At 50.2% G+C, this 23886-nt stretch overlaps 1 protein-coding gene across 6 annotated transcripts in view; it reads right to left on the minus strand.

Moving 5' to 3' along the window:
* RREB1 (ras responsive element binding protein 1) overlaps positions 1-23886 on the minus strand; it is a 176294-nt gene that overhangs the window by 64915 nt on the left and 87493 nt on the right. For 5 of the 6 annotated variants that reach the window (XM_047732956.1, XM_047732955.1, XM_047732959.1 and 2 more), the window contains exons 2-4: positions 4340-4459; positions 910-1030; positions 63-275 (exon numbers count right to left, since the gene is read on the minus strand). In XM_047732956.1, coding sequence (XP_047588912.1) covers positions 63-233 — 171 coding nt within the window. In that variant the 5' untranslated portion in view covers positions 234-275; positions 910-1030; positions 4340-4459. The remainder of the gene's footprint in view (positions 1-62; positions 276-909; positions 1031-4339; positions 4460-23886) is intronic. The other variant, XM_047732958.1, reaches the window with a different exon arrangement.

Genomic DNA, 23886 nt, shown 5'->3' on the forward strand with positions numbered 1-23886 from the left:
TTCTCCCAGCGTTCTCATAGACTAAAGCCACCAGATGTCACAGCTAGTGCACAAAAGCTTACCTGGTTCCTTCTGCCAATCCGATTTGGTCCTGGAGGCTTCGTGGGGGACTTGGCGCTCTGGGGGCTCCCGCCATTCTCGGCGACCTTCCCTACACTCATTACCGCTGACATCATGGTGTTGACAGAAGACAAGTCTGAACCTTCCAAGCCAATGGGCGAACTTGACGTCATTGGGTCAAGGGTTTAAGCTTCTAAGAAGCCTCTGCCATAGAACTGAAAATCGGAAATCGCTGCTGTTGGTCACTGTGAGGTTTGGCGTCTACCAGAGCCAGGGGGTGGCGGCCAGGGCACCCATAACCGTTAAGTCAGGTCAAAACACCTAAAACCCTCCTTCAGCTCAAGCTGACACTCGTGCCACAAAATGACTTAAGCTTTCACGTGAATGAGGCTCTGTCATGCCGGAGACTGATAACCTTGCTTCCTCCTTGCTGAGTGGACACACAGATACAACCCCCAACACCAGTGGACGCAGGCCACTTGGCTTTCCCTATTCTTTCATTAGGCAGAGTGGGAAAAGCTTAGCCAACAATTAGGAAAGCCCAGGGAGCTAACGTCTGGCCAGCACCCTCCTCCTAACCCTAACACATGTGCTACTACATGAACGTTCTAGACTTAACAACTAATTATGAGGGCCATCAGGTCTCACTTAACTCCACTTCCGCAATACAGTGTTTATAACAGGGGAGCCCGAACTGTGGAGGACAACTGAGAAGCCAATCCTATCAGATTTATAACCAAATTTCATATCAACACAAAAAAAGACTGTTGCTTCAGATATACAAGTAGGTCATGTACCTATACCCCAGAAAGTGGAAAGAAGAACCAACCAGCCCCCACTGTCAATTACCTCCATTTTCTGCCCCAACTGATACACTATGAGACCTTCCCCTGCTATAGCTATCATCCACGTGGAGGAGAGGAGTCTGCGTTCGCTTCTTTTTTTTCTTCTCTTCTATCACTTGTTGACACTGGAAGGGAAGCAAAGGCAAAAAGATTCAGTGAATGCCTTTTGACCCAGGGAAGAAAAAACTGAAACCATGTATTTGTCATAATCTCAGGCCACTCTATTCACGAGAATACACAAAAGGGAGGAGGTGATTTTTAAGTCATCCTTTTCTTCCAAAACCACCTTCTGTGTTTGCTTTTTCAACCTTTAACTGATGTTCCCTACAGTGCTGTCACCCTCACTCTAAACAGCCAAAACAATTTTGTGGTATTTTACTTTCTGGGGTTCCCATTTATACACCACACTGAATTTTCCTTCATACCCTACCTACACCCCGGTCCCCCACATTCAGACTCCTTCTTGACCCTCCCTTCCTGTCTCTGCCTAAAACTGACCAAAGATAAGGCTGGCAGGAAAGGAACTCAGGAAAATCTCACGGTCTAGAAGGTATTAGGTCAGATCTAAAAAGAAAAATGGTAATACGAACAGAATGACCAAATGGAACACCACAGCTCATGGCCATTCAGCCCCTTCTAGTTCCATACCTGACCACGGCAGTAGGTACGGTCAGAAGTAAGTCTGCCGGTTAACTACTTCCCTCATTTTCTCTGTGAAGACATTCTAGAGCGAGAGCCCTGTCAGTAAGCCACATATCTTATTATCCCATCGCGGGCCTCAACTGGACTTTAGTCAAAGATCAAGCTCCTTATTTCAGCAGCCAAGTGAAGGCTTAGAACCACCACCAGAAAGAACATGATTTCTTGTGGTTTCCTCCTCCAACTTCAGGGGATGTGACCTAGGATATGACAAATGGTAACACCCAGAGTGGCTACAAATGTGTCCAGCAGCAGAGCAGGAAGAACTTGGGGATATAACTTTAGTTAAGTGATGTTGCCATCAGCTGAGAAGTCTCGAGCTAAAATCTTACCAGAGGAGCCAAAGAGAGTCTTAGGAACAGTACTTTTCTCGTCAAGAGACGAAATGTGCCTTCCTTGTGGATAGACATTTTGAAGATAGGGTTGTAACGGGTTTCCAAATGGTATAAGTAAAAGGACGAGCTGCAGAAACATGCAACTACTAAGATAAACTTGATGGAGCCATCCCCCACACATCTTTCCCACAAAGGGAGAAGAGCTACATCCCAAATTAATGAAAAAACCAAACTGCTGTCCCGTGAAGTTTCTCCATGCTAGGCCTTTTAAAACTGTGCTTCAAACTTCCTGTTTTTAACGGTCTTTGAAAATTCACTTCGGATTTTTCTGTCTAGGAAAAATCGTGAGACACAGGCACATGCACGTAAGTGTGCATACACAGGGGCACACCTGATTTCTTTCCTACTGCATTTCTAAAAGTATTGTCAGTTCCCTAGAACTGTTGTAATCAATCAGCGTATAATTATCTGTTGGGACTCAAATAAGTGGATGCCTTCAATCTTAAAACCATCTTGTTCTTTCAAATATATTTCCTCCTTAGTTTTATGTACAGCAAATTATGAAATAGCTGACCATAACTCTTTATTGTACTTACGTTATGTCAGTAAAAAGAAAGTTAACCTTTCTAGTGGTCTACAGGAGCAGTTTAGGAGATAATCTTGCTTTTGGCCCAATATACACTTAGGAAAGAAAAATGTGGTCATTTACTGAAATCTGGGAATAGGTTAAACACCTCTAGGACTCAATGTAAAATTGTAAGTTGTGAAAATTATATTTTATCATTGAACAGGGAAAGAAAAATGCACAGCGAAGACAGTCAACATAAAAAATTAAAATTATAAATATAAAATAAAAAAATATATTCAGGTAACAGAGCCAGATTACTAGTAAGAATTTTTGTTACAGTCATTATAACATCAAACAGAGATTCTTACAAACACCCTAAGTGTCTTCAATATACAATCTCTACCCATAGCCATGAGAGCTAAACAACACCGGGGCTGAACGGTGCATGGGTTTAATAACCCTGTTGGAGGGGGCACCTGGGTGGCTCAGTGGGTTAAGCCGCTGCCTTCGGCTCAGGTCATGATCTCAGGGTTCTGGGATCAAGTCCCACATCGGGTTCTCTGCTCAGCGAGAAGCCTGCTTCCCTCTCTCTCTCTCTCTCTGCCTGCCTCTCCATCTACTTGTGATCTCTCTCTGTCAAATAAATAAATAAAATCTTAAAAAATAAAAAAATAACCCTGTTGGAAAAGAAGAAACGCAGACTTGTTGTTTCCCATTTTGTCTGGACAGGAAAACATATGCTACATTTACTTCCTTTACCTAGTTTACACGTAAGTAAGTAGCAATGTATTTTTTCAATAGAGACTTCTCATCTCTGATCAGAAAATGCAGTTAGCAGAAAGAACCCGTAGTTACACTGTTCGAAAAGAAGAGCACAGTCATTAGACTCATCCCTGAAAAGCTGTTTCAGAAGCAACCCAAGGAGCTTTGGTTTTTACTCCTGTTTGCTCTTGAGTCTTATACTTGAGTTCTTTCTGTCTTTGGGAGGATGGAACAGGGAAGAAGGGAAAGGACCTGGTGTAAAATAAGGGAGCTCATTGTTCCAGGTTATGGGAAAAAATCCACGTTAGCATTAAGGCACATCTGTGCACGGATTTAACCAGAGGCCAGGTGGCCCAGACCCATGCCGACACTGGACTACACTGGGGCGATAACCCAAACTGAAAAACCTAAACCTTCCGAGATTTGATCTGAGGGATGAAAGTGGAACCGCACAGCTTAAGGTCCATTTACAAAGCGTGTTTTTCTTTAGGGATATTAATAGTCTTGGCATCTTCATGCTTCCCTTCGCTCCCTGACACCATCCTACACATCAGGCCCGCTACTGGGGGAGAGCAAATAACAACAATAAAATACTGACAATAAACAAAATAAAAATCACTGGCCCCATTCTAAGGCAATGGGCTCCAACTGGAACCAGAGAGGACTGGGAACCCCGATGAAGTCCCAAATCACAGATAAGAAGTCCAGTCTTCATCTTCATCGACAGGGCCAAGTAGACTTGCCAGTCGTCTGTTATTTGCACAGTCTGAATGGTGGGGGGCGGTGGACAGGGAGCAGGGGTGTCTGAAGCACTACTTCCTATGAGACCGACACTCGACACCCCAGATTTCTCCTCCCACACTTCAGGCCCACTGGATCAGGGGGAGCTAACAACTCAGGGTCACAATTTCACTGTTTTGCAGCAAGGCCTCAGGAGGACCAGGGGGGTAGAGAAAGAGCAACTCATAGGGAATGTGGGGAGGGGAAGGGAGGGAGGGGAGGGGAGGGGAGAGAAGACTCAACACTCCAAGTTATTGTGACTCCGGGAAAGTCGATCCAGTTTAACTGACCTGTTTTCCTGGTCTTATCAAGCTGGCCCTCCTTACTGAGGGGCTGGCACTGGCGGAGCCCAGACGTGGGCAGGGTCACACCTCAAAGCCACCACCTCTGGAGTACAGAGTCGGAGCAGCCTGCACAAATGAGAAAAGGTGACATGAAGGGGGAGTCAAGACCAGAAATGGTCCCATTTCTGCATCCTTTTCTCCACTTAGCAGCAGGAGTCACAAGTTAAGGACAAGAGAAAGGGTCCCATCCCCGCCTGTGTGCATAAGCAAGCTTCCAGCTCCCAGTGTGCCTGGGACAGACAGGAATCCTCCCCCACCACCAAAGCATGCCCCACATGTCGGGCGCATTGGGGGCAACATCGCATGACAGTAGCTAGGACCGCTGGCCCTGGCGGGGGGGGGGGGGGGGGGGGGGGGGCTCCAGGCATCCCCGCAGCGCGTTAACAGCCCATGCGGACGGACTTCCAGTTTCAAGGGCAGAGAGAACAAGACCACACTAAGTGCTATCAGCAACCGAGTGGCAAGAAGACAGCTGGAGAGAGTAGACAACATGGAACCAAACAATCCTTTAACTTAAGGACAGATAAGTACACCTTCTCCTGAGTGACAGGGGAAGCGCCCCCGACAGTTCAGACAGGACCAAGCTTCTCCTTGCTGTAGGGAGGATACAGAAAACTTCTCCAGTGACACATGCCCCACATGCTCTCCCCCGGCCCCGCCAAGAGTTTGAGCACATGCGCTCTGGGGTGCCAGGGGTCTCCAATCCCTGCCCTGGGAGAAAGCTGGCCCTCTGCAAAGTCAGGGAGCCCCAGAATGCAGCCTTCCACGGCGTCCCCCAGCGCTGCAGCGGGTAGCCACATTCCGTTTCTGAGAACAGCATCCCAAAGCTGAACTGGGGAGTGCCCAAGCAGAAGATGGAAGGATGTAAATCAAACCGCCACACAGACAAACCCTGTCGAGAAACACTTGCTTGGCTCACTTTCTCTTTTTTATCCCCTCTCCAAGCGTCTGGAGGAAAGCTGCTCTGTGAGGCCACACGCCCAGTTATCATCTTGAACGTCAGTCACTTTGCCCGCGACAGGTTCCTGAGCACCTTGGACAGGCAAGCACCCTGCTGGACTGGCCAGTTGGGGGACAAAGTGCCACCGACAGGGCTGCAAGCCGCTCCGTTCAGACTGCTGACACGTGAACTACACCTCACTGTCGGCAATTCTCTTTGCCCCTTCCCCTTCTGAAAAGTTCTTTGGATCTTGAGCCAAGTATCAAGAAACTAGGAGTAACTCATAGGGACAGCCCCCCAGTGGGATAGAGACCCCGTAAGCCCCAAGGAATCCTTATTACTACCCCAGTAATTCTCAATGGTTTGGTGGCAGCAAGAACCTCCTTAAGGGTCTGACAAAAAAATTACGACCTTCCCACAGAACGACGCATGTGCGGATATAGGCTCAACATTTCCCTTCAGCATCAAGAGTTTAGGGAGCCCAGAAACTCATCCTGGGGGTAAGCAGGATAAAAATCCTGCTTTTACTTGACATATAACTCACCTTCCTTTAAACTATGAATCAGGTCAAGCTTATTAAAATTCTCATCAGGTTTTAGAAATGCACAAAACATCCTTGCAGATCACCCCCACCCAAACTTAAAGATGCCTAGGGTGAAGTGAAACACTGTGGAAGAAGAAAAAACAAAACAACACAAAAAACAAGCCAGATTTCCCTCCCTTATTATTCATGTCTTAATTCACAGCAAATTTCAAGCAAATTTTTTAAAGATTTTATTTATTTGAGAGAGTGAGCAAGAAAGAGAAAGAACACGAATGGGGGGAGGGGTGGAAGGAGAGGGAGAAGCAGGCTCCCCACTGAGCAGGGCACCCGACAAGGGGCCAGACCTAAGGACCCCGAAATCATGACTTGAGCCAAAGTCAGACACTTAACTGACTGAGCCGCCCAGGTGCCCCTCACAGTAAATTTTAATACGAAGAAAGTCGAGCAGAACAGCTCCATGGTTGTTTTCTAGAAACACCATCTCCAAGTAAAATGAATTATAGTTCTATATATAATTATTAAAAACCCAAGTCACAGAGATGAGCCTCTGGAATTTAAACTTTCCAAAATACAACTACGACTCTCATTAACATGTGAACTCGCCCTTCCCGCTCATTTAAAAAAGATACTTTAAAAAAGTCCACCAAGTAGTCTCCTCAGTACACACAGGGACCCAGAATGGGAGCACGCAGACCCGACACACTTGACCCTGAAACTTCTATCTTCTGATCTTGGATGTAAAGGATCTGAATACTGAAGACATCTTGTAATTAAAGCTGAGGGACAAGGGGTTACTGGGGTTCCACCAGGCCTGAGGGATTCACAGAACTCAGCAAGTGGATAAGTACAGGACAGTTCTTGGAAGAAAATTCGAGATACCCTTCACCTCTATCACCATCACCTGGGTGGGGTGGGGTGGGGAGAGAAGGAGGAAGAAGAGGAGAGAAAAGACCAGGTGAGTAGAGGCTATGGACTAGAAGGTGACTAGGGCAGGAGAACGTGAGAAGCACAGGCTGGGAATCTGGAGGGGAGGGTCTCGGGGCTCCTGCCGGGGAACGCAGTGTTTGCATTCCCACACGGGCTCTGCCCAGATCCACTGGAAGCAGGATGACTTGCAGAGGGCAGAGGTCCATCTGTGAGGATGAGGGGGCAGGGAGGCTGGCCTCCAGCCCACAGGCCCCCGAAGAGATAAGGGACAATGCTATGTAAAGCCAGAAAGAAAAGATTAAGGAGGCTGTCTCCAGGTCCAATGAGATAGCAAAGGGGAGATGAAAGATAAAAGGGAAGATCTTCTAGAAACAAAGCTTCTCAGCTTCTGAAAACCCAAAGGATTCTTCAGTGAAATCTAAAATCTCTCCTAAAGGCCTGCGGGACAGATGGGGTAAGTCAGATGCCTAGGATGACAGGAGAGGCCCATGGATGCTCTAACAGGGAGCTTTATAAGCCGCAAGGACATCTCTCTTAGACCGGGCTCCATCAGAAAGGAAAATACTCTTCCCTCCCTCTTGTCTAGGCTGGGGACAAAACCGAACCAGACGAGGTGTCACACCACGGCAATGCCCGTTCTCCCTGGCCTGCAAAGCGTGGGGCAAGACTGTCTCCTCTAACCAGGACAGCCTCGTGTGTGCTGTGAAGGCTGACAGCTGTGATGACGGCTCCGAGTTCCAGGACGTTGATGTGTTTCTTGGCGATGGGCTCAGTCTATGCCTTGCACGGGGCGCCAACCCAGGCAAGTCACCGTCTCCCTCACTGGCATGGGCTTTGGTCAGATGAGGCCTTGGAGTGTCCCATGGAACGCTCCAGCAGGCTGGGCCCAACTCGGCAACATGAGCTGCTCTGGCCAGTTCTGCATTCTCCCCGCTGGGTGAGGGGGAACAGAGAAGACCATGTATGTGGGCCCTCCAACAGGGCTGGCTTCTGAGGTCTGCCTCTAAAACGTCCCCTCAAGACGACAGGAAGTAGTGAGACCTTCTAACCTGCCATTCAAAGCTCCCTATGCTCTGGCCTTCCTGCCAGGGGTGACCTCTCTGTTCAGTTTCTTCTCCCAGAATGCACCTCTGCATGCCGGCCCCCTCCACTCCTATCCCTCAGGGGCCACCTTTCACACTTCATTCCCACTGAGAGAATTCCTGAAGCTCTTTGTTATAAAACTCTGACTCTGCAATATTAATACCAACACTACGGATGAGGATGATGGCGGCTACCGGATCTTGAACACTACTTGCCACACGCTAAGTACAGCATCTCACTGCATCCTCCCAGCCCCACCCGAGGAGCCCTGGTCCCACTATACAGATGAGAAAACTAAGGTGCAGAGGGTTAAGCAAACTGCGCATAAGATCCAGCAGCAGAGCAAAGCGAATCCAGCTTCGAAACACCGCTGAGTTTCTTCTGGACAAAATCTGCAACCCTGGCACAGGGCTGGAGAGAACAGATGCACTCCCTCAGTCACATTGTCTGACTCGTCACGATCATATTCTGAGTCACTCCTGCCCTTCCGGACTGCTCAGCACCTGGCCTTGCACTTCTGCCTGTTTCTAGGCAGGGAAAGGACCTCTCTCACACCTTCACCTCTGCCTTCCTCTCTCTGGCAGGATGCATGGCTGGACTTCTACCTCAGACTGGAAAGTTCACTGCACAGGACAAGAGTCTGCAAGCACTCATTGCCTTTGCTGGGCAAAGAGATGGGGGATGGGGGTGGGGGCGGGGGGGCACCTCTACATTCTACACCCTTGAATTCTAGAAGAAGGAAACTGGAAGGAAGCCACCAGGCTCTGCCTGAAATCCTGAATAGCCCAGTTCTGCCCGAGTGGCTGGATCCAACTGATCCACCAGTGTGACCTCAGAGGCCATCTATGTCCCCTAGGCCACTTCTGCTTCCATGCATAAGGAAATGCAGGCCTGGAGTGAGAGGAGCTCTGGCAGGAAGCCTACACTCTCAGGTCCTGGGGTTCCAACAAGGTGTCTGTGGGGGGAGATAGTGGGGGAGGGCAAGAGATAGGGAACACAGAACCTTGGGAGGGCGTAGGCACAACTGCACAGAGCAAAAACGATGTAAATACCACGTGAAGGGAATGTCCGTCTCATCCAGTGAGAAGTTAACTACTATTGATCCTGCCACACAGGCCACCCCAAAGTGTAGTCCCCACGAGGCAGCATCAGAGGACCTTTGCTAGAAATGCAGATTCTCAATGTATGTCAGTCAGGTCGCTATGCTGGACACCTGAAACTTACTTACACAGTGCTGTATCAAGGATTCTGCAGTAAGACCAAAAGCAAGAAAAAAGAAAGGTGCTCAGGCCCTACTCCAGAACGTCTACATCAGAAACACCTCCGGGGATGGGCCCTGTGAGTCTGTGTGTTAGCTCTCAGGGGATTCTGGCGAAGCCTTGCAAACCAGCGTTCATCTTTACAGAGAATTCTGCAAGAAGGCTGACACAGAACCAAGGATCTCCCTGAGAAACTTTCCTTTTGCGAGAATTTGGAAGGAGCCACTGTTAGAAAAACCAAGGCGCTAGAAACTCGGATCTCAGCTCTAATTTTAGCTGTATCCACCACGATGAATGAATGAATGCATTAATGAGTGAAAAGAAAGAAAGGAAGGAATATAGTGTGTGTGTGTTGGGGGGGTGGTTAATTTATGCAGGGCCTATTTCAGCCGCTCAGGAATGGGGACATGTCAGATGTGAACTTCAGACAAGGCAGGGCCAGCCACAGTGCCGCGCCTCGGGGAGACTCTGGACCCTCAGAGCCATCTCTCCAGCAAATGGCATCCGCCAAGCTGTCACTCCCAGGAAGCGTGCTGTGGGATGTTCTCCACAGTCAAAGCCGGCAGCCAGGATTTCTGGTGGTCCTGGACACCCTCGCGGGCCCCACAGATTTCTCTGCTGCTCACGGGAGAATGTGCACCCCAAAGAGGGCCGGTGACAAGAACAGTCAGGGAGGAGAGCACTGAGGGAAGGCAAACCTGAAGAAGCCCCATTAGCCTCAAAGGGAGCTCAGGGTCTCCTGCGTTGTGTCTCTTAATGGGACCCTCGGATGGAGAGGGACAAATGGAGCAGAGGCCACTCCTCCAGCCTAGAGTGGCTGCCCCGCACCGATCAGGTCTCAGGAGCCCCCATGGGTGCCAGGATTACCACAGGCTGCTGGCTCCCCACAAGTAAGGTTCACTATCCTCGGGTAAAGGAGCATTTCAATATTCAGTTAAGTCCGGGCGGGGGGCAGGGAGAGAGAGAGGAGCAGCTCAGGGGAGTGACAGGTCCCATGCTGGAAGTAGTTTCTCTCGTAAAAATAAAAGTCACTTGTGGACATTTTGATGGTTACAGGACACATACACTTCAGCAGGGAGCCAAGCGCTGACTGGAAGGCAGGCTTCTTGCTGACCAAATGTCACCGATGAAATTTACTATCCGAAATACCAACCCCTGGAAAGACGGGCCGATTTCTGTGCCCGCTGGTTTATGAAACCGTCCGTGGGATCCTACTCTTCTTCCTGTATGTCTCCACAGGGCTCTTGGCTTCTTCGGAGGAAGTGGGGCAAAGTCTGGGGTATAAGCTTCTGGGTCGTCACTGAGACAGGGAAGTGGCAGGCTGCGTGCCTTGCAGCGCTTCTCCCGGGAGCACATCTCACTGACAGGACAGAACTCCCGCCAGACATGTGGAGCCAAGTCACAGCTGTCCGGGAGGCCCCTTCCACCTCCCCTCCCCACCCCCCCACCCCCACCGAGCCCCGTGGCCCAAGGGGCTCGGCCCTGTCCCTCTCTCTCCAGGTGAATTGGGCTTTCCCTAAACTGGCCACAGGGATCTGGTATTTCATAACCTCCTTGCCCAACTTAGCAGAAGTGAGCCTGGTTCCCTACTGGGCCTGAGGAAGCAGGTGAGAAGGACCACGGTGGGCAGGCCAGGGGGGCCTAACTAAGGGAGCACTCAAGCTGGGCGTGGGAAGCATCACCTACCCCCAGGGCACAAAAGGCTCTTCTGGCCTAAGCCAGAACAAGTTTCCCTGGGGGGACTGAACTGAGAAGCCCCCACCCTACCCCACCCTAAGACGTGCCTCGGCCTTATCAGGAAAGGGTGGGGAGAGGCCTCCACATCACACCTCCGCTGAGGAGTTTAAAAAGAGAAGACTATTGCTATAATAGAAAACAGGATTTAAGTAAGGGTCTGTCAGAGGTCTGGTGTACCTCCAATGACGTGTCTTTCAGAGCACCTCCTTCCCCAATAACTAGGGGGGCACTGACCCTTTGTGACACAGACTCTGGGCTAGAAAATTTGTTAGGTACTTTACATGACTCCTTCCCCAAACCTTGTGAGGCAATGGTGAGGTTATTTGCTAGCTATTAAGCAGCTCCTAGGGGGCAGGGCCGGGATTTTATCTAGCCCAGGGTTGCCGACTGCAAAATTCTTATACCTTCCTCTGTACCACCATGATGATCATGGAAAGACCATTCAGAGAAGAGCCATGAGCACTGGGAAATCAAGTCAGGGGGAAAACAAGAAATGGCTGAAGGAACCAGACATGTTCAGCCCATTGAAGAGAAAGAATGGGAGACACCTTGGAGGCCTTCCAAGTGGGGGTGGGGGTAGGCAGCACACCCTCTTCTCATGTGCCCCCACAGCATGAATGACATCTGTATAAAGAAGCGGCCTGGGACCCCATAATCCTTTACGCCAGAGCTCTGAACAACTAGCACTGATCACAGACAGAATGAGGCCGCAGTAATGAGCCTGCTGTCCCTGACAGCAGGCAAACAGAGGCTGAATAACCCTGACTTCAAGTTTTGCAGTGCCCGGGTGACTGTATCCGATCATCCTTTTGACTTTCAGATTTCTATACAGGGGAAGAGGACCGTCCCTCTCTCCTAATCCCATCAGATTCAGAAGCAGGAGGGAGGAGAATAAACTGCAGAAGTAGGATTTAAAAGAGCGTAAGGTGCGGAGTCTGAAGTCTTGAACTAAAAGCTCTGCTTACCACCCGTGGCACCAGGTGCATGAACCTCAGCTCACATCCAGAAAATGAAGCTAGTCATGCTGCTTTCATAGTACAGAAAGCAATCCAAGGAATACTCCCTAAGACCCTTTACAGGTACAGCACCTGCTAACACCAGCTACCCGTGTCACGCCATTAAGCTCCCAGCGTCCCAGCTTCCCCAGCCCCTGAGCCAACTCCCCCCAACTCCTAGACTCCTCCGTGGGCTTCCCCTATTGCCAACGCTTTCAGGGGAGGGGTCAGTTTAAGGATCTTTAGAATTTTCCATTCCAGCCCCCTAGTTTAACCCTGAAAGATAATTGAGCTTATCACAAATGCAATCTCATTAAGGACAAGGGGCAGATCAGCTGCTGCCCCCCTCCAATGCTGCAGGGAGAGCAGGAAATAAAACCCCTCCAGCTTCAGTTTGCAGCGGAAACAAATCCTGGGCAGCTCGGCATTTGCTTAATCAAGGAAGCGGGCGCTGCGGGCTCTTGCGGGCCCTGGCTCATTCCTCCCCAGTGCTTCAGCACCTCTCCCTCTCAGCTGTGCCACCTGACTGCAGGGCAGCTGACACCCAGCCACTGGCCCCAGACCCTCCCCCGAAGTGGGTCTGGGTGCCTTTAATCACATTTACGGCTTGGAGGAGGAGGAGGCTGGGGTAAAGTTCAGCAGCCGTTTGCAGAGTTTTAGGCAATATCCTGCAACTCTTTCACAGGCCCTGAGGTTGCGGGGCTGGCCTTTCAGACACGCTTGGGTAAAGGGGCTGCAGAAACAGGATTCTCCACTCTCTCCCCAACTTGAGAAGCTGGATGCAAGCTGACCACCCCCACCCCCCCCCCGCCCCAGGCAGATGGGTAACCTCAGATCTGGGCTTCCAGCTCCCAGAACTTGGGGCCATTTCAGGGGGACAGCCCTTATAAAACCAAAATTACTTTCTGGGAGACAGAAGTATTGTTCCAAAATGCTTCAGAGAAGGCAGTGGAAGGAGATACCCTCTTCCCTCGCCCACTGGAAAAAGGGTCGGCTCTGGGCAACATCTCACAGTGGGAGATCAGACATTACGAAGGGTCAGCTGAGAATGACTGTACCATGCCCAGGCCACCAGGTGCTCCATGGCCTGCATGCTATGCCCTCTAAAGGATGACCTCTTCCCCTAGCTTTTGCCTCTAAGGAAAAGTATTCACCCCTCTATCTATGAAGAAAAACAAATACTCTGAGATATAAGCGGCTGACAAGTGTTTATCGCCAGCCAACCAGCCAAAAACATCAGCAAGCAAGTGATTTTCCTTTAAGTACACTGAGCCCAAACCAAGAAGCTAATCTGGGAGGCAGGACGGGACACCAGGAAGGCAGGTGCCACATGGCTCCGGTCCCCCAGCCCCAGCCCTAAGGAGCCGGCCAGCAGAGGCAGCTCGGGAGGCTGGCTTCTCTGGAGCACAGGGTCCTGGAGGAAGTATGAGCCACAGAGGCCCTCCTGGCGTTTCTGCCCTGAGCCTCTAGGAAGGTGATCAGTTGCCGACAACTGCACTCCCTGGGGTATCTAAATGCGTTGCTGCGGCCCCTGCACAAAGGGCTGAGCCCCACAGCCCAGCGGGGTCCCAAAGGAGCATAGAGCGCCCCAAGCCCACTGTTGGTTTGCGTCTGAGCGTACACGGGGTACCGAGCTTGCCCAGGCCCTTCAGTGTGGGATCACAGGACAAGTCCCATCCTGACCCCTGAGAACCTTTTGCAAGCCCCTCAACTTCCCTCCTGAGTGACAAAGAACAGGAAGGAAGACCTCCAAGGGAGAGATGAACACCAGCTGACTGAGCACTGGGCCAGTACCAGCAGGGAGCCTAAGAGGAGACTCAGTGGTGAGAGATCATAGGGTCCTGGCCCCTGGGGCCTCGATGGCAGACCGGGACCATTCCAGACATCTGCCCAGCCCCGGAAGGGCCTGACGCGTCTCGCGGGTCCCCACGGGTGAGAGAGCCCCCAGAAGGGAAATTTCTGGAGCACAAAGTTTAGAGACCCTGGTGCATGCCAAATTAACTTAAGCAGTGTATTACAAACATCCCCAGTCAAGTGGGGATCTCAGCTGAAAAAAGACCGGCCTCTACCCATATCTTGACACAAAATTGTCTCCGTGTGTAACCACGTCCTGTTTCTCGAATGGAGTTCTTGAGACCACCTGCAGTCGTAACGCTCCCTCCGCTCACCCCCTTCATTTTACTTGAATGCCTGTGATAAAGGCACCCTCGTGGAGTGGCGTTGGAAAAGAACATCCCTACCCTTTCCTTTTATCTTCGCTTAACAGTTTGCCATCCAGTGATAGGAGGGGCCTCGCCTCCAACAGTCCGCCCTTTTATCTCCCGCTGACCACGCAACACCACCAAGCCAAGGGCTGGATTTCCTGCAGCGCCCTCCGAGGGGCTGTTGGACTTGTTTAAAATAAGACTGGCCTCCAGAACCTTGGAACAATGCCTGAGCAACACCTACCCAGCATCCATTTCAGCTCCAGCCTTGAAAGCCTCCAAGTCCAACGTACCAGGGCTCCGAGTGCCTCAATGTGGGAGGCTTACTGCCTCTGAGCAAGAGAACTCACTTTCCAGGCTCACGTATTTGCTTCTTGTCTGTAGCCAATGTAAGGGCCACCTTCCCCAATGTCCAGAAACCCTAGATGCTACCTACAGTAGCTCAAGTTAAACTGAGTTTCCATTGTTATTATTATAATAATTCAGTGGCACTGAATCCCATCCTCTAGCCGCTGGAACACAGAGCAGTATGCCATGTGCTTTCTCACAGAAGCCTGGAACACACAGCACCCATCAGCTGCAGCGTGAGGACAGGCTGACCTCTGACGTCCTTCCAGGCCTAGCTCTGTGTATGAGACTCGGCTATGCTAGAAGGCACAGGTCCCCAGCTCAAACTCTCACCTGCTCTGAACACCACGAGCATTCCTGTGAACGTCAAGGTTGGCCATGGCGGCAAAGTCCTATTTTGTGGCGGACCGAGGTTATTATGGGACAGCCATGCCACTTATGGGATGGGACGACCAGGAGTTCACCCATCAGAGCACAGAGGACCCCAACTCCCGGCCGTTCGAGGCTGTGAGTTCCATTTTCTTGGCATCACACCAGCATATGTGAGGTTAATGGTCTCAGAGAACGATACGATCAGATGTTTCAAACAGTCCACCAGAGTTCCCGGAGAAGAAGAAAAGAATCTTCACAAAGTCAAATAAAAAGAAGAAAAACTTCCCTGTCTACGTCCCCCTTAGCCCCTCACAATCTCCCAAGGAAGAGGGTTCGGGGATGAGGGGAGGGAGGGAGGACAGGCAGTGGAGTGATGGCAGTAGGCAAGGCCATGGGTTAGACCCGAGGCCAAGGAGTAACAGAAACCAGGCTATACGTGACATTTGCAACACAAATTTCTGTGCCATCACTCCAAGACGGAGCCAGTGTTTTTAGGATCCCTCTTTATGGGGCCCAGCTCAGCCACATGGTCCCCACATAAAACGCAGGAGGCGGCACTCTGTGTGGCCCTTCTCCCGCTGCCATGGGGCTCGGCCCTGTCGCTGGCCTGTCAGTGAACAGGAGCCAGCTCCCTGGCTCGGCCCCACGGGCCAAACAGCAGGCGCTCTACAACGTCCTCCATTTCCTCCCAGCCATGAAGTCAGAACAACCTGTACAGACAAAGAGAAGCGAAAACTTGCGAAACGAGGGCATCTACCCTGCTCACTGAATATGCCTGAGGAAACTTTCTCAGAGACCTTTTCAGATGCTTCACTGCAATTCTGGAAAGAAAAGGCAGTCCCCTACACCCAGGCATGCACATGTTCACACAAACCCAATTTCATGCTCTGCTGGGCCCACCACTGCAATGCAGAAGTCAAACCAGAACTCCAGAGCGTGGCCCCCGGTTACTTAACGGATTTGGAATTGTAACTGACACTTACTTTTCCATAAACTCTTGTAGAGGCCGGCGACATCCTGGCATGTTCCCAATCTGGAAACAGAGTCTTCCTAAGGCCGAGAAGGGAGAAAGGCCTAAGAGATTATACAATGATCTGCTACCTGACTACAGGGAAAAAAATGCTATTTGCAAGAAAGAGATGTGGGGGGAGAAAAGTCTCTACTGTCTCTTTATTCCTTGTAGTTAACCCCTAACATTACGCTCTAGCCAAGGCAAGAATAATCCTTTTAGGGTTTCACCCATAAGAAGCTAACTAATTGTGATAACTTTTTTTCCTTTTTTTTTAAACCCTATTGGCTGAGATTCATTCAACAGGACTAGAGTTTGGAAGACAGGCAAAGTAATTCCAGTTCTATCTGATGTAAAATCTCGAAAGGACCATGCTACTGGTGCGAGTCATGTATTCTGTACAACCCAAATTTATAATCAAATGTGATTATTCACATGAGGCAAACGCTCCTTTAAATATTTTTAGCTTGGAGAAACAGAAAACCGAGGGACACGTTAATCCGCCAGAGCTGCCAGGCTCACGACTTTCACAGCTTCTCCCTACTTTATTTACTACGGCTTTAGACACCAGGCAGATTTCACTTTAAAAACTGAGTCTCCTTAGTCTCCTGTGGTCCGACTTCCAAGCCCATCCTTGCTGCTTTCTGTGAACTCAAGCCGAAGTCCAGGAAGAGTGCACAGAAAATGTGCGTTCTCGGCAAAGGGTTAAAATGCATTGCTGAAGATGCTCTGTACTTTCTTTGTGCCCTTGATGTAGGGTGATTTTTGGTATCAGTCTGGAAAACCAGAGACAGCGTGGTGGACATTCTCAGACGTTAGTGTACGGACCTCCCAGATATGAAAGCCACCAGGAGCTGTAGGACGGAGCCCCCTGGCCTAGAGATTGAGGAGACAGGGCACAAGGAGGTAAATTCCAATCCATGGGAAAGCAAATCATGAGCCAAGCACTTTAGGGCTGACAGGTTCCCAAGGTGTAAGTCATCAAGCATGAGGGCAGTAGGGCAGAAGCAAAGATGAGCTTACAGAAAAGATCTGGCTTTCAGAAGACAGGGCGTTCCTGTTAGAAGGAAATGTACAGAGACCCAAGAGGTCTGGACAGGTCGTGGCGTCACGAAAGCACAGGCTGCTGTGTGCCTACGTTTTCACCCTCCTCCAGGAAAATAAGGAAAAGCAGACAGTTTGCTGGGATACTCACAATGCTCAATGCATTCTTTTCTAAGGTTCGGTGCCTCCTTTTACAATGAGATGGTTGAGACTGGTTATTAATGGTGATTTTTTTATGGCAAAAGAAAAAAAAAAAGGCCACCCCTTCAGTCTACCTGCAGAAGTTTTGCCTTGAGTTTCTGGACCCTGAAAACAAAACCCTTGGGAGCCATCAGGCTATATGCCAATGCGACGTCTGAAAGGAGGGAGAGTGGAGCAGGGCAAAGGGCAGAGATGGGGTGGCCAAACTATGCTGGTGTCAAAGTTCCATCCATGGGGATGGACTTCATCCTGCGGCTATGAGAACCCACTGAAGGTCCACCCCTTCCCTTTCAGAAAAAAAAAAAGAAAAATCGTGAGACGAAGTAATCCGACCCATATTTTTAAAAAGTTCTTTGCAGTAGTTAAAGAAATGGACAATTAGAGGCACGTAACCCAGTTAGGAGGCCACTGCCGTATGAGGGACAGACAGGAGGACTGTGGGATCCAGGAAGACATCACCAAGGGCCGGACCTCGCCATGGAATGAGGGTGAGGACGAGGGAGATACTGGGCTTCTGCTTGGGCAAAAGAGTGGGTGGCAAGGCAGTTAACGGAGATACAGAAAAAAAATTCCCAGTACAAGGAGAGCATAAAAAATTCCCAGTACAAGGAGAGCATAAAGAGAACACAGCAGGAAGGGACTGGTTATCCCGCAGCAGGATTAAGAGACAAGTTCTGCCCCAGAGAAAACCTCCCATGCCCAGAGCCAGAAAAGGAGCAGATGGGAATAAAGAAGGTTCTGGAGGAGGTGGAAAAGGAGGGCAGGGGGCTACCAGGCGCGGAATATGAAACACGCGTGCTTGAGTGGAATACATAACATATGGAGCCATGTAAACAGAAGTATTCCTTGTCAAACTGACTGTGCTAATGAACGAACACTGACATAAGCTGCTGATGTTGGGGGAAGGGCACAGAGCCTAACTCCCAGGTTACAAGTCTACCCAGAACTGTACCACATGTAAAACAAAATCCATCCTCCTCTCTCTTTCAAACAGCCTATCCTATAAAACTCCCATTCTACGGAACTGATAGCATCTAGAACAGCGAAGTCCAGGTGAAAGTTCTCCAACAATGAAAATGGCCTCTGTCTGGGCAGCCCAATATGGTAACTGCTAACCACGCGTGGCCACTGAGCACCTGAACGGAGACTAATGTAACTAAGGAACTCCATTTTTAAATTTTACTTAAGGTTAATTTAAATTTAAATAGCCACATGTGGCTACCAGCTGTTGTACTGGATAGCGTAGGTTTATGGTTTTTTTTTTCCTCCAGTAATCTTGGGTTACTAGACTGCTGTCCTTCATTTGTTTGCTTCCTGGGGATTTTAAGCCCTAGAGCAGGAATAAGGATGATCTGGCGTGGTTTTACCTGCAGGCATGAGAAAGAAGTGAGCTGATCCCAGAAGTAATACACTTTGCTATGAGTTTTCATTCTTCCCGGAGTTTACCAGAGTTTCAATGCATAAAGGGAAATCACCCATGAAACCAACAACAGAGGGACATCTCCTAAGCCAGACTGACTTCTTCTCGGTGAGTCATCACCACCCTGCCCCATCTACCCCAAACCTGCTCAGACCTGGTCCCACCTCCGACATGAAGGTCAATGTGTACAAACAAGGGAAAATGGTTACAAAATCAGATCAAGTTTAAAAAGCAAGTCAGTGCCTTTGAGCATTCTGTGTTATGAGCAAGTATTTATGGACAAAGTCTGGACGATGCAACCAGAAACGAGATATGGGTCATGGGAATACAGTGATGTTTAAAAGAAAGGTGTAATTTAGTATCATTATAAACTTGATTTTCTAATTAAAAAAAATTTAATACACAAAAAAAGAAAACGGTCACACAGCACTCCTTAAGATAGGAAACGGTTGCCCTGCCTTCCTCCCCCAATGTAAGTATCTCTAGCCTGTGCCTGGCACACAGTAGGCGTCTGTTCAGTTCACTCTAAGTTAAGCATAGGCTGATGAAGGGGATGAGATGCTCGGGTTGGCGGCCTCATTCTACAGACAAGTACAAGATTCATACCCTCGAAGGAGACATGACGGAAGGAGCACTGGGTGTTGTAAGCCACCGCGGAATCACCGAAGCCTCCCTCTGAAGCTAATAGTACAGTATATGTTAATCAAATTACCAAACTGAATTTAAATAAAAAATTTTAAAAGATTCATATACCCTCAAAACTGTGTCTAAAATTTGCAGTAGTCATTTTTGGGGGAAGAGTCCATAAATTTGATCTGATTTTCAAATGCTCCATTCTCTTGTGAAGATGAGATCAGTCATGTCCTACGTGGCAGTGACTTAATAATTAACTGAGTGAAATCAATCCCCCAATGCCTACTACAAACAGCTACAATTTTAGGACAGAATTCATCCTACAGGAAATGGGGGAGATCACGGGGATCCCCATTTCTGTCACCATTATGTGGTTTTGTCTCCCCCCCCACCCAACCCAGTTACTCCAGGAACAGCACTGCTAGAGCCAAGTTAGTTCCTGGTGCTATTATGTTAAAACTTTCTGAGGGCCCGTTACCACCCACTCTGGGCCATCAAAGGCACGGAGGAGGGTTTCTTTAAGATCCACCGAGAGGTGTAAATGTGGCCGGCACTCTAGCAATTCCTGGGACTCTCAGAGGGGTCCCAGAACAGAGGGTGGTCCGGGGGAGGATGTTTATGTTGCAATTAACAAAACGTAATGGCATTCGTGAGTCTTTTTTAAATAGAAGCCCAGAATTAAAACTGGGTCCCTCTATGCACCAAACAGTCCTTACTTAAACTGTAATGCATAAATAAAATAAAGTGGCTATAAGTGGGAGGATTATATCAACTATAAAATTCAAGAGTCACAACCAGGGGAGTGGGAAAAGTGACTGACGAAACGGTGTGGGGCGAAGGGGGCTGGCTTGGTCCTTGTTCCCTCATGTAGTCTTTGAGGGCGAAAACGAACCAATTTTTTTTTTTCTGGCCTTCCAGCTGTCAGAGGTTAAAACGAAACGAAACAAACTTGTCTGAAAAAATTAACCAACAGGAGCAGCCGTCACCCTTCAACTGACTCGGAGGGAGCGATATTTCACCCGAGGCCCTCAAACACGGCGTGATGATAAAAATGCCTTTGTTGGTCACCTCAGCTGCTAACTATGGCTCCAGCACTAGACCTGGGGTGTGTGGGGGGGTGTTCTAGAAGCTCACCACCTGGGTGAGGGAAAGCAGCAGCGACGAGACGGTAAGGTCTAGGCCATCCTAAGTTAACGTCCGGGGGGAACACTGGGGCACCTGAGAGGAGGGGTGTGAGGCTGCAAGGAGCCCAGATGCAGAAGGGACCCCAAGGAGCCCCTGGGGCTGGGGCCTGCTGATGGGCGTGTGTGGGGGTGAGGTGCGGGGAGCTGGGGCAGCGGGGCTGCGGGCTCGGTGTAGGCAGAGAAGATGATGTCAGTGTTCAGAGAACCTGTTGGAACACGGAACGCGACTGCAGGGGAGGGAGGCCTGACGAGAAATGGGAACAAAGGAAACACAGAGGTAGGCAGGCTGGATATACAATGGAGGAGCAGAGGGGGGGGGGGCGGGGGGAGGGACGTGGCTAGAGTCACGGGCTAGATTTCCTGCCGCCCTGGGAGGGTGACTGGGAAGAAGGTTCTGAGGGTGAAGGCGGTCAGGCTAAGTGCTTTTTTCGACAGCTGGAAAGTAAAGAAATGACAAGAATAGAAGGGCAGGTCTGGGTACTCTGGGATTAGCACAGAGGTGAGAATGGGAGCTTCTGAGGGCATAGGGGATCCATCCCTCCAGGAGAGGTGGGGCCGGTGCTGGGGGAGCCCCGAGACAGAGACAAAAGGGTCCGGCCTACGGAGGTAGGAAACAGGGCTGGCAGGAATGAGGTCCCCCAGGAAAGAGCAGGGTGTGGCGTCTGCATCGATGTGAAAGCAGCAGCAATGAAGGCGCAGAACCCTTCAGAGCCTGGGAAGACGCAAAAGCACAGAAAGGAACCATTCCAGGGGCTGCTCGGGAAGCTCCCAGCTGGATGAGCTTCATCCTGAACACACAGTAGGCACTCAAGTGTTCTACTGATTAGTAATCTCAAGAAAACAGGCAGGGGGTCATATGCTGTGTGGAGGAGGAAGAGAAAAGGGGAATTGATGGTTTAAGGAGCAGAGGGCCCCAGGGAGCCGTGGGAGGGAGCACAGTGGCAGAGATCAATAAAGGCCTCCCCAGCAGCTAAACCCGCAGGCCCCAGGGACAGCCAGGGACAATGATGCTGAAGGGTGGGGGGAATGGCTCTCCCTTAGCTTAGGTATTTACAACCATGTGATCCCGATCTGGAGGTGCCGTGGATTAAGAACAGGCTCAGGGGAGCAAGGAGTTTGCTCCCTGGAACCCCAGCCTCCCACTCAGGGTGAGTCTGGCATCCTGTTTCCCACTCTGGACAGCTGGCTAAAGAGGAGGAAGGAAAACCCTTGTTATTTCAAACGGTGGCATCTTTTATTCTGGCTATCTGAGGCAAGCCTGTCAGGTTTCTCCCAACAGATGCCCAATTCACACATGCAGCTGCTCTCCTGAACAGGAAACAAGTGGGATTCTACCTACAAATACCAAGGGCACCAGGTCTCTGGGGGGGGGGGGGAGGGAGAGAACGCCCAACCCAAAATGTTTTTCACAGCCCCCCCCCCCCCCCCCCCCCCCCCCCGGCTAAACTTCTAACCCAGATGCACCGCAGAGCGGAATGCGGCTGGGAAATCGCCAGGGACCCGCAGGAGTTGATTATTAAGGACGAAGCCTTCCACCACCAGCACAGGGGTCCGCCATCCTTCTCCCACGGTAAGCTGGTCTGGGCAACTCTGCCTGTGATTCCATTAGCCTGAGTTGAGTTTTGCTCTTTTTAGGTCAGTTCTTTCTTCTTTTGTTTAGATCTGACTCAAGATTTACTTCAATTATCTACACGTCTGTTAGGGCACCTAGGCAAATTCAACCATCTAAAGTGAGGGAGAGGGAAGGAAGGGACAGGATCTTTACTAAAACAACATAAGCAAAACAGCCCCCATCTCTGTTCTCTAACATTACCAAACTCCTGTACCAGCAACTGTTTCTCAAAGGAAGATTCTAGACTCTTAAGTCTGAATGTGAAAAACTCCGTGGTTAAGCCCTGGCTTGCAGAAAACTAAAAATTTCAGCAATTCTGGAGTGAAATGTTATGTTCAGAGCTATACAGAGCGTACCAGCTGTTCGCAGCCAACACGAAAACCGAAAGGGGTGATGCTATCTTTATCCTCTACCTAGAGTCAAAGCTGGTGCCGGCCTGGGCAGGGCTGCCAAGGAGCTGGCTGGGTTGTAGCCTGCTGAGCACAAGAGACAAAGACGGCAAGGAAGTACAGGGGCTGGCAAAGTCCACCCAAACAAGACAAACAACAGACCCACCTGGAAGAGAGAAAATGCAGTTAATCATTAACAACTTTGAAGGGATGCAAGGAAACAGCACGGCTGGGGAAGCAGCTTCCAAGGACATGTGGAAAATCCTTTTCATTGGTTCAAAATTGGAAAGATTTGATCCATCTAATGCTTCCTGAATCTCCCCCCATGGAAGGAGGGGAACCCTTTCATCAGTTTTCCTGGGAAGGAGAAACACCGTCTCCTCTATTAAAACTCAAGCCCTGATCCTGAAAACTTAAGAGAAACCTCTCCAGACCACGTCGTGGAGCAAAGCCCCAGAGGAGCGTCTCGGAGAGCAGATGATGATGGAAAAGGCACCTGAGGAGAAGTCCTCCTACGCCTGAAGCTGATGCAAGGGTTGGCTGGAGAGAATGTTCTTGTGGTGCGACCAGGCTACCTCACACTGAGAAGACGCTTCCCAGCAGCCAGCGGGTTCTAGCCCCAACAACCCCGTTCTGCTGCCCAGCCATGCGTCTCGAGCACGGGCCCTCGCTGCCCGCAGTCTGCCACATGCCTAAACCACCAACGACCCAAGCTGCCGGTGAGGGGGGCTTCACACTTGCAATGGGGAACAGCCGGCGACACGCCACACTTCCTGCTAGTTCTGACACACTGTCTCCAAGAAAAAGAGAAGAGCCACTGCAGGGCCGGAGATGAGCCGGCAGAACTGCACAGCACTTAAGGAGAGGACTCGCCAGCGACGTTTACTGGGTTCAAATCCCACCTCTTCCGCTTGCCCACCGTGCTGTGTGGCTTGACCTTGTAACACTGTGCTGGGCCGGTTATCCCTCCCTCAGTCTCCTTAGCTGATGGCTGTTGGGAGGAAGGCCTGAGTTAAATCTGCTAAGGGCTTTAACAGGGTCTGGGGCACAGCCTGGCAACCCTCTCAGTGCTTGCCATTGTCATATAGGTGCGCACCCCTGAGCACACGTTCACTGCGCAAATACACTAACTAGCAAGGGCACATCAGCACGTCAGGCTTGATCCACTAATTACTGGTTCAACAGGTGCCAAAGACATTCCATTCATTCAGGGCCATGGTCCTCAAACTTGAGCACGAACCCACAGAGCTTACTGTCACAGGGGTCTGGGGACCCGCTCCAGAATTTCTGATTCTGATATGTGCACAGTAAGCTTTAAGGAGATAAAATAAGAAAGGAGAGTGGCAAGCACGCCTGTGGCCATGTGCTCTTCCACGCTGCCCCGCACTCCTACACCTCTGCAGGGCAGGGGGCAGACCCCATGACGAGTTCCGGCTAATGGGTGGGGAGCCAAGATGCCTTCCAGCCTGAAGCTCTTTAACATGGTCAGCCATGTGAGCGGCGAGCTCCGGCCTTCCCAGAGCCGGCGGGAAGTGTGTGTGATGCCAGGGCAGCTAGAAGATGAGCATGGCCTGGATCCCTGGGGCCACCGA

This window comes from Lutra lutra, chromosome 6 (assembly GCF_902655055.1).
Source record: "Lutra lutra chromosome 6, mLutLut1.2, whole genome shotgun sequence".
NCBI classification, from domain to species: Eukaryota; Metazoa; Chordata; class Mammalia; order Carnivora; family Mustelidae; genus Lutra; species Lutra lutra.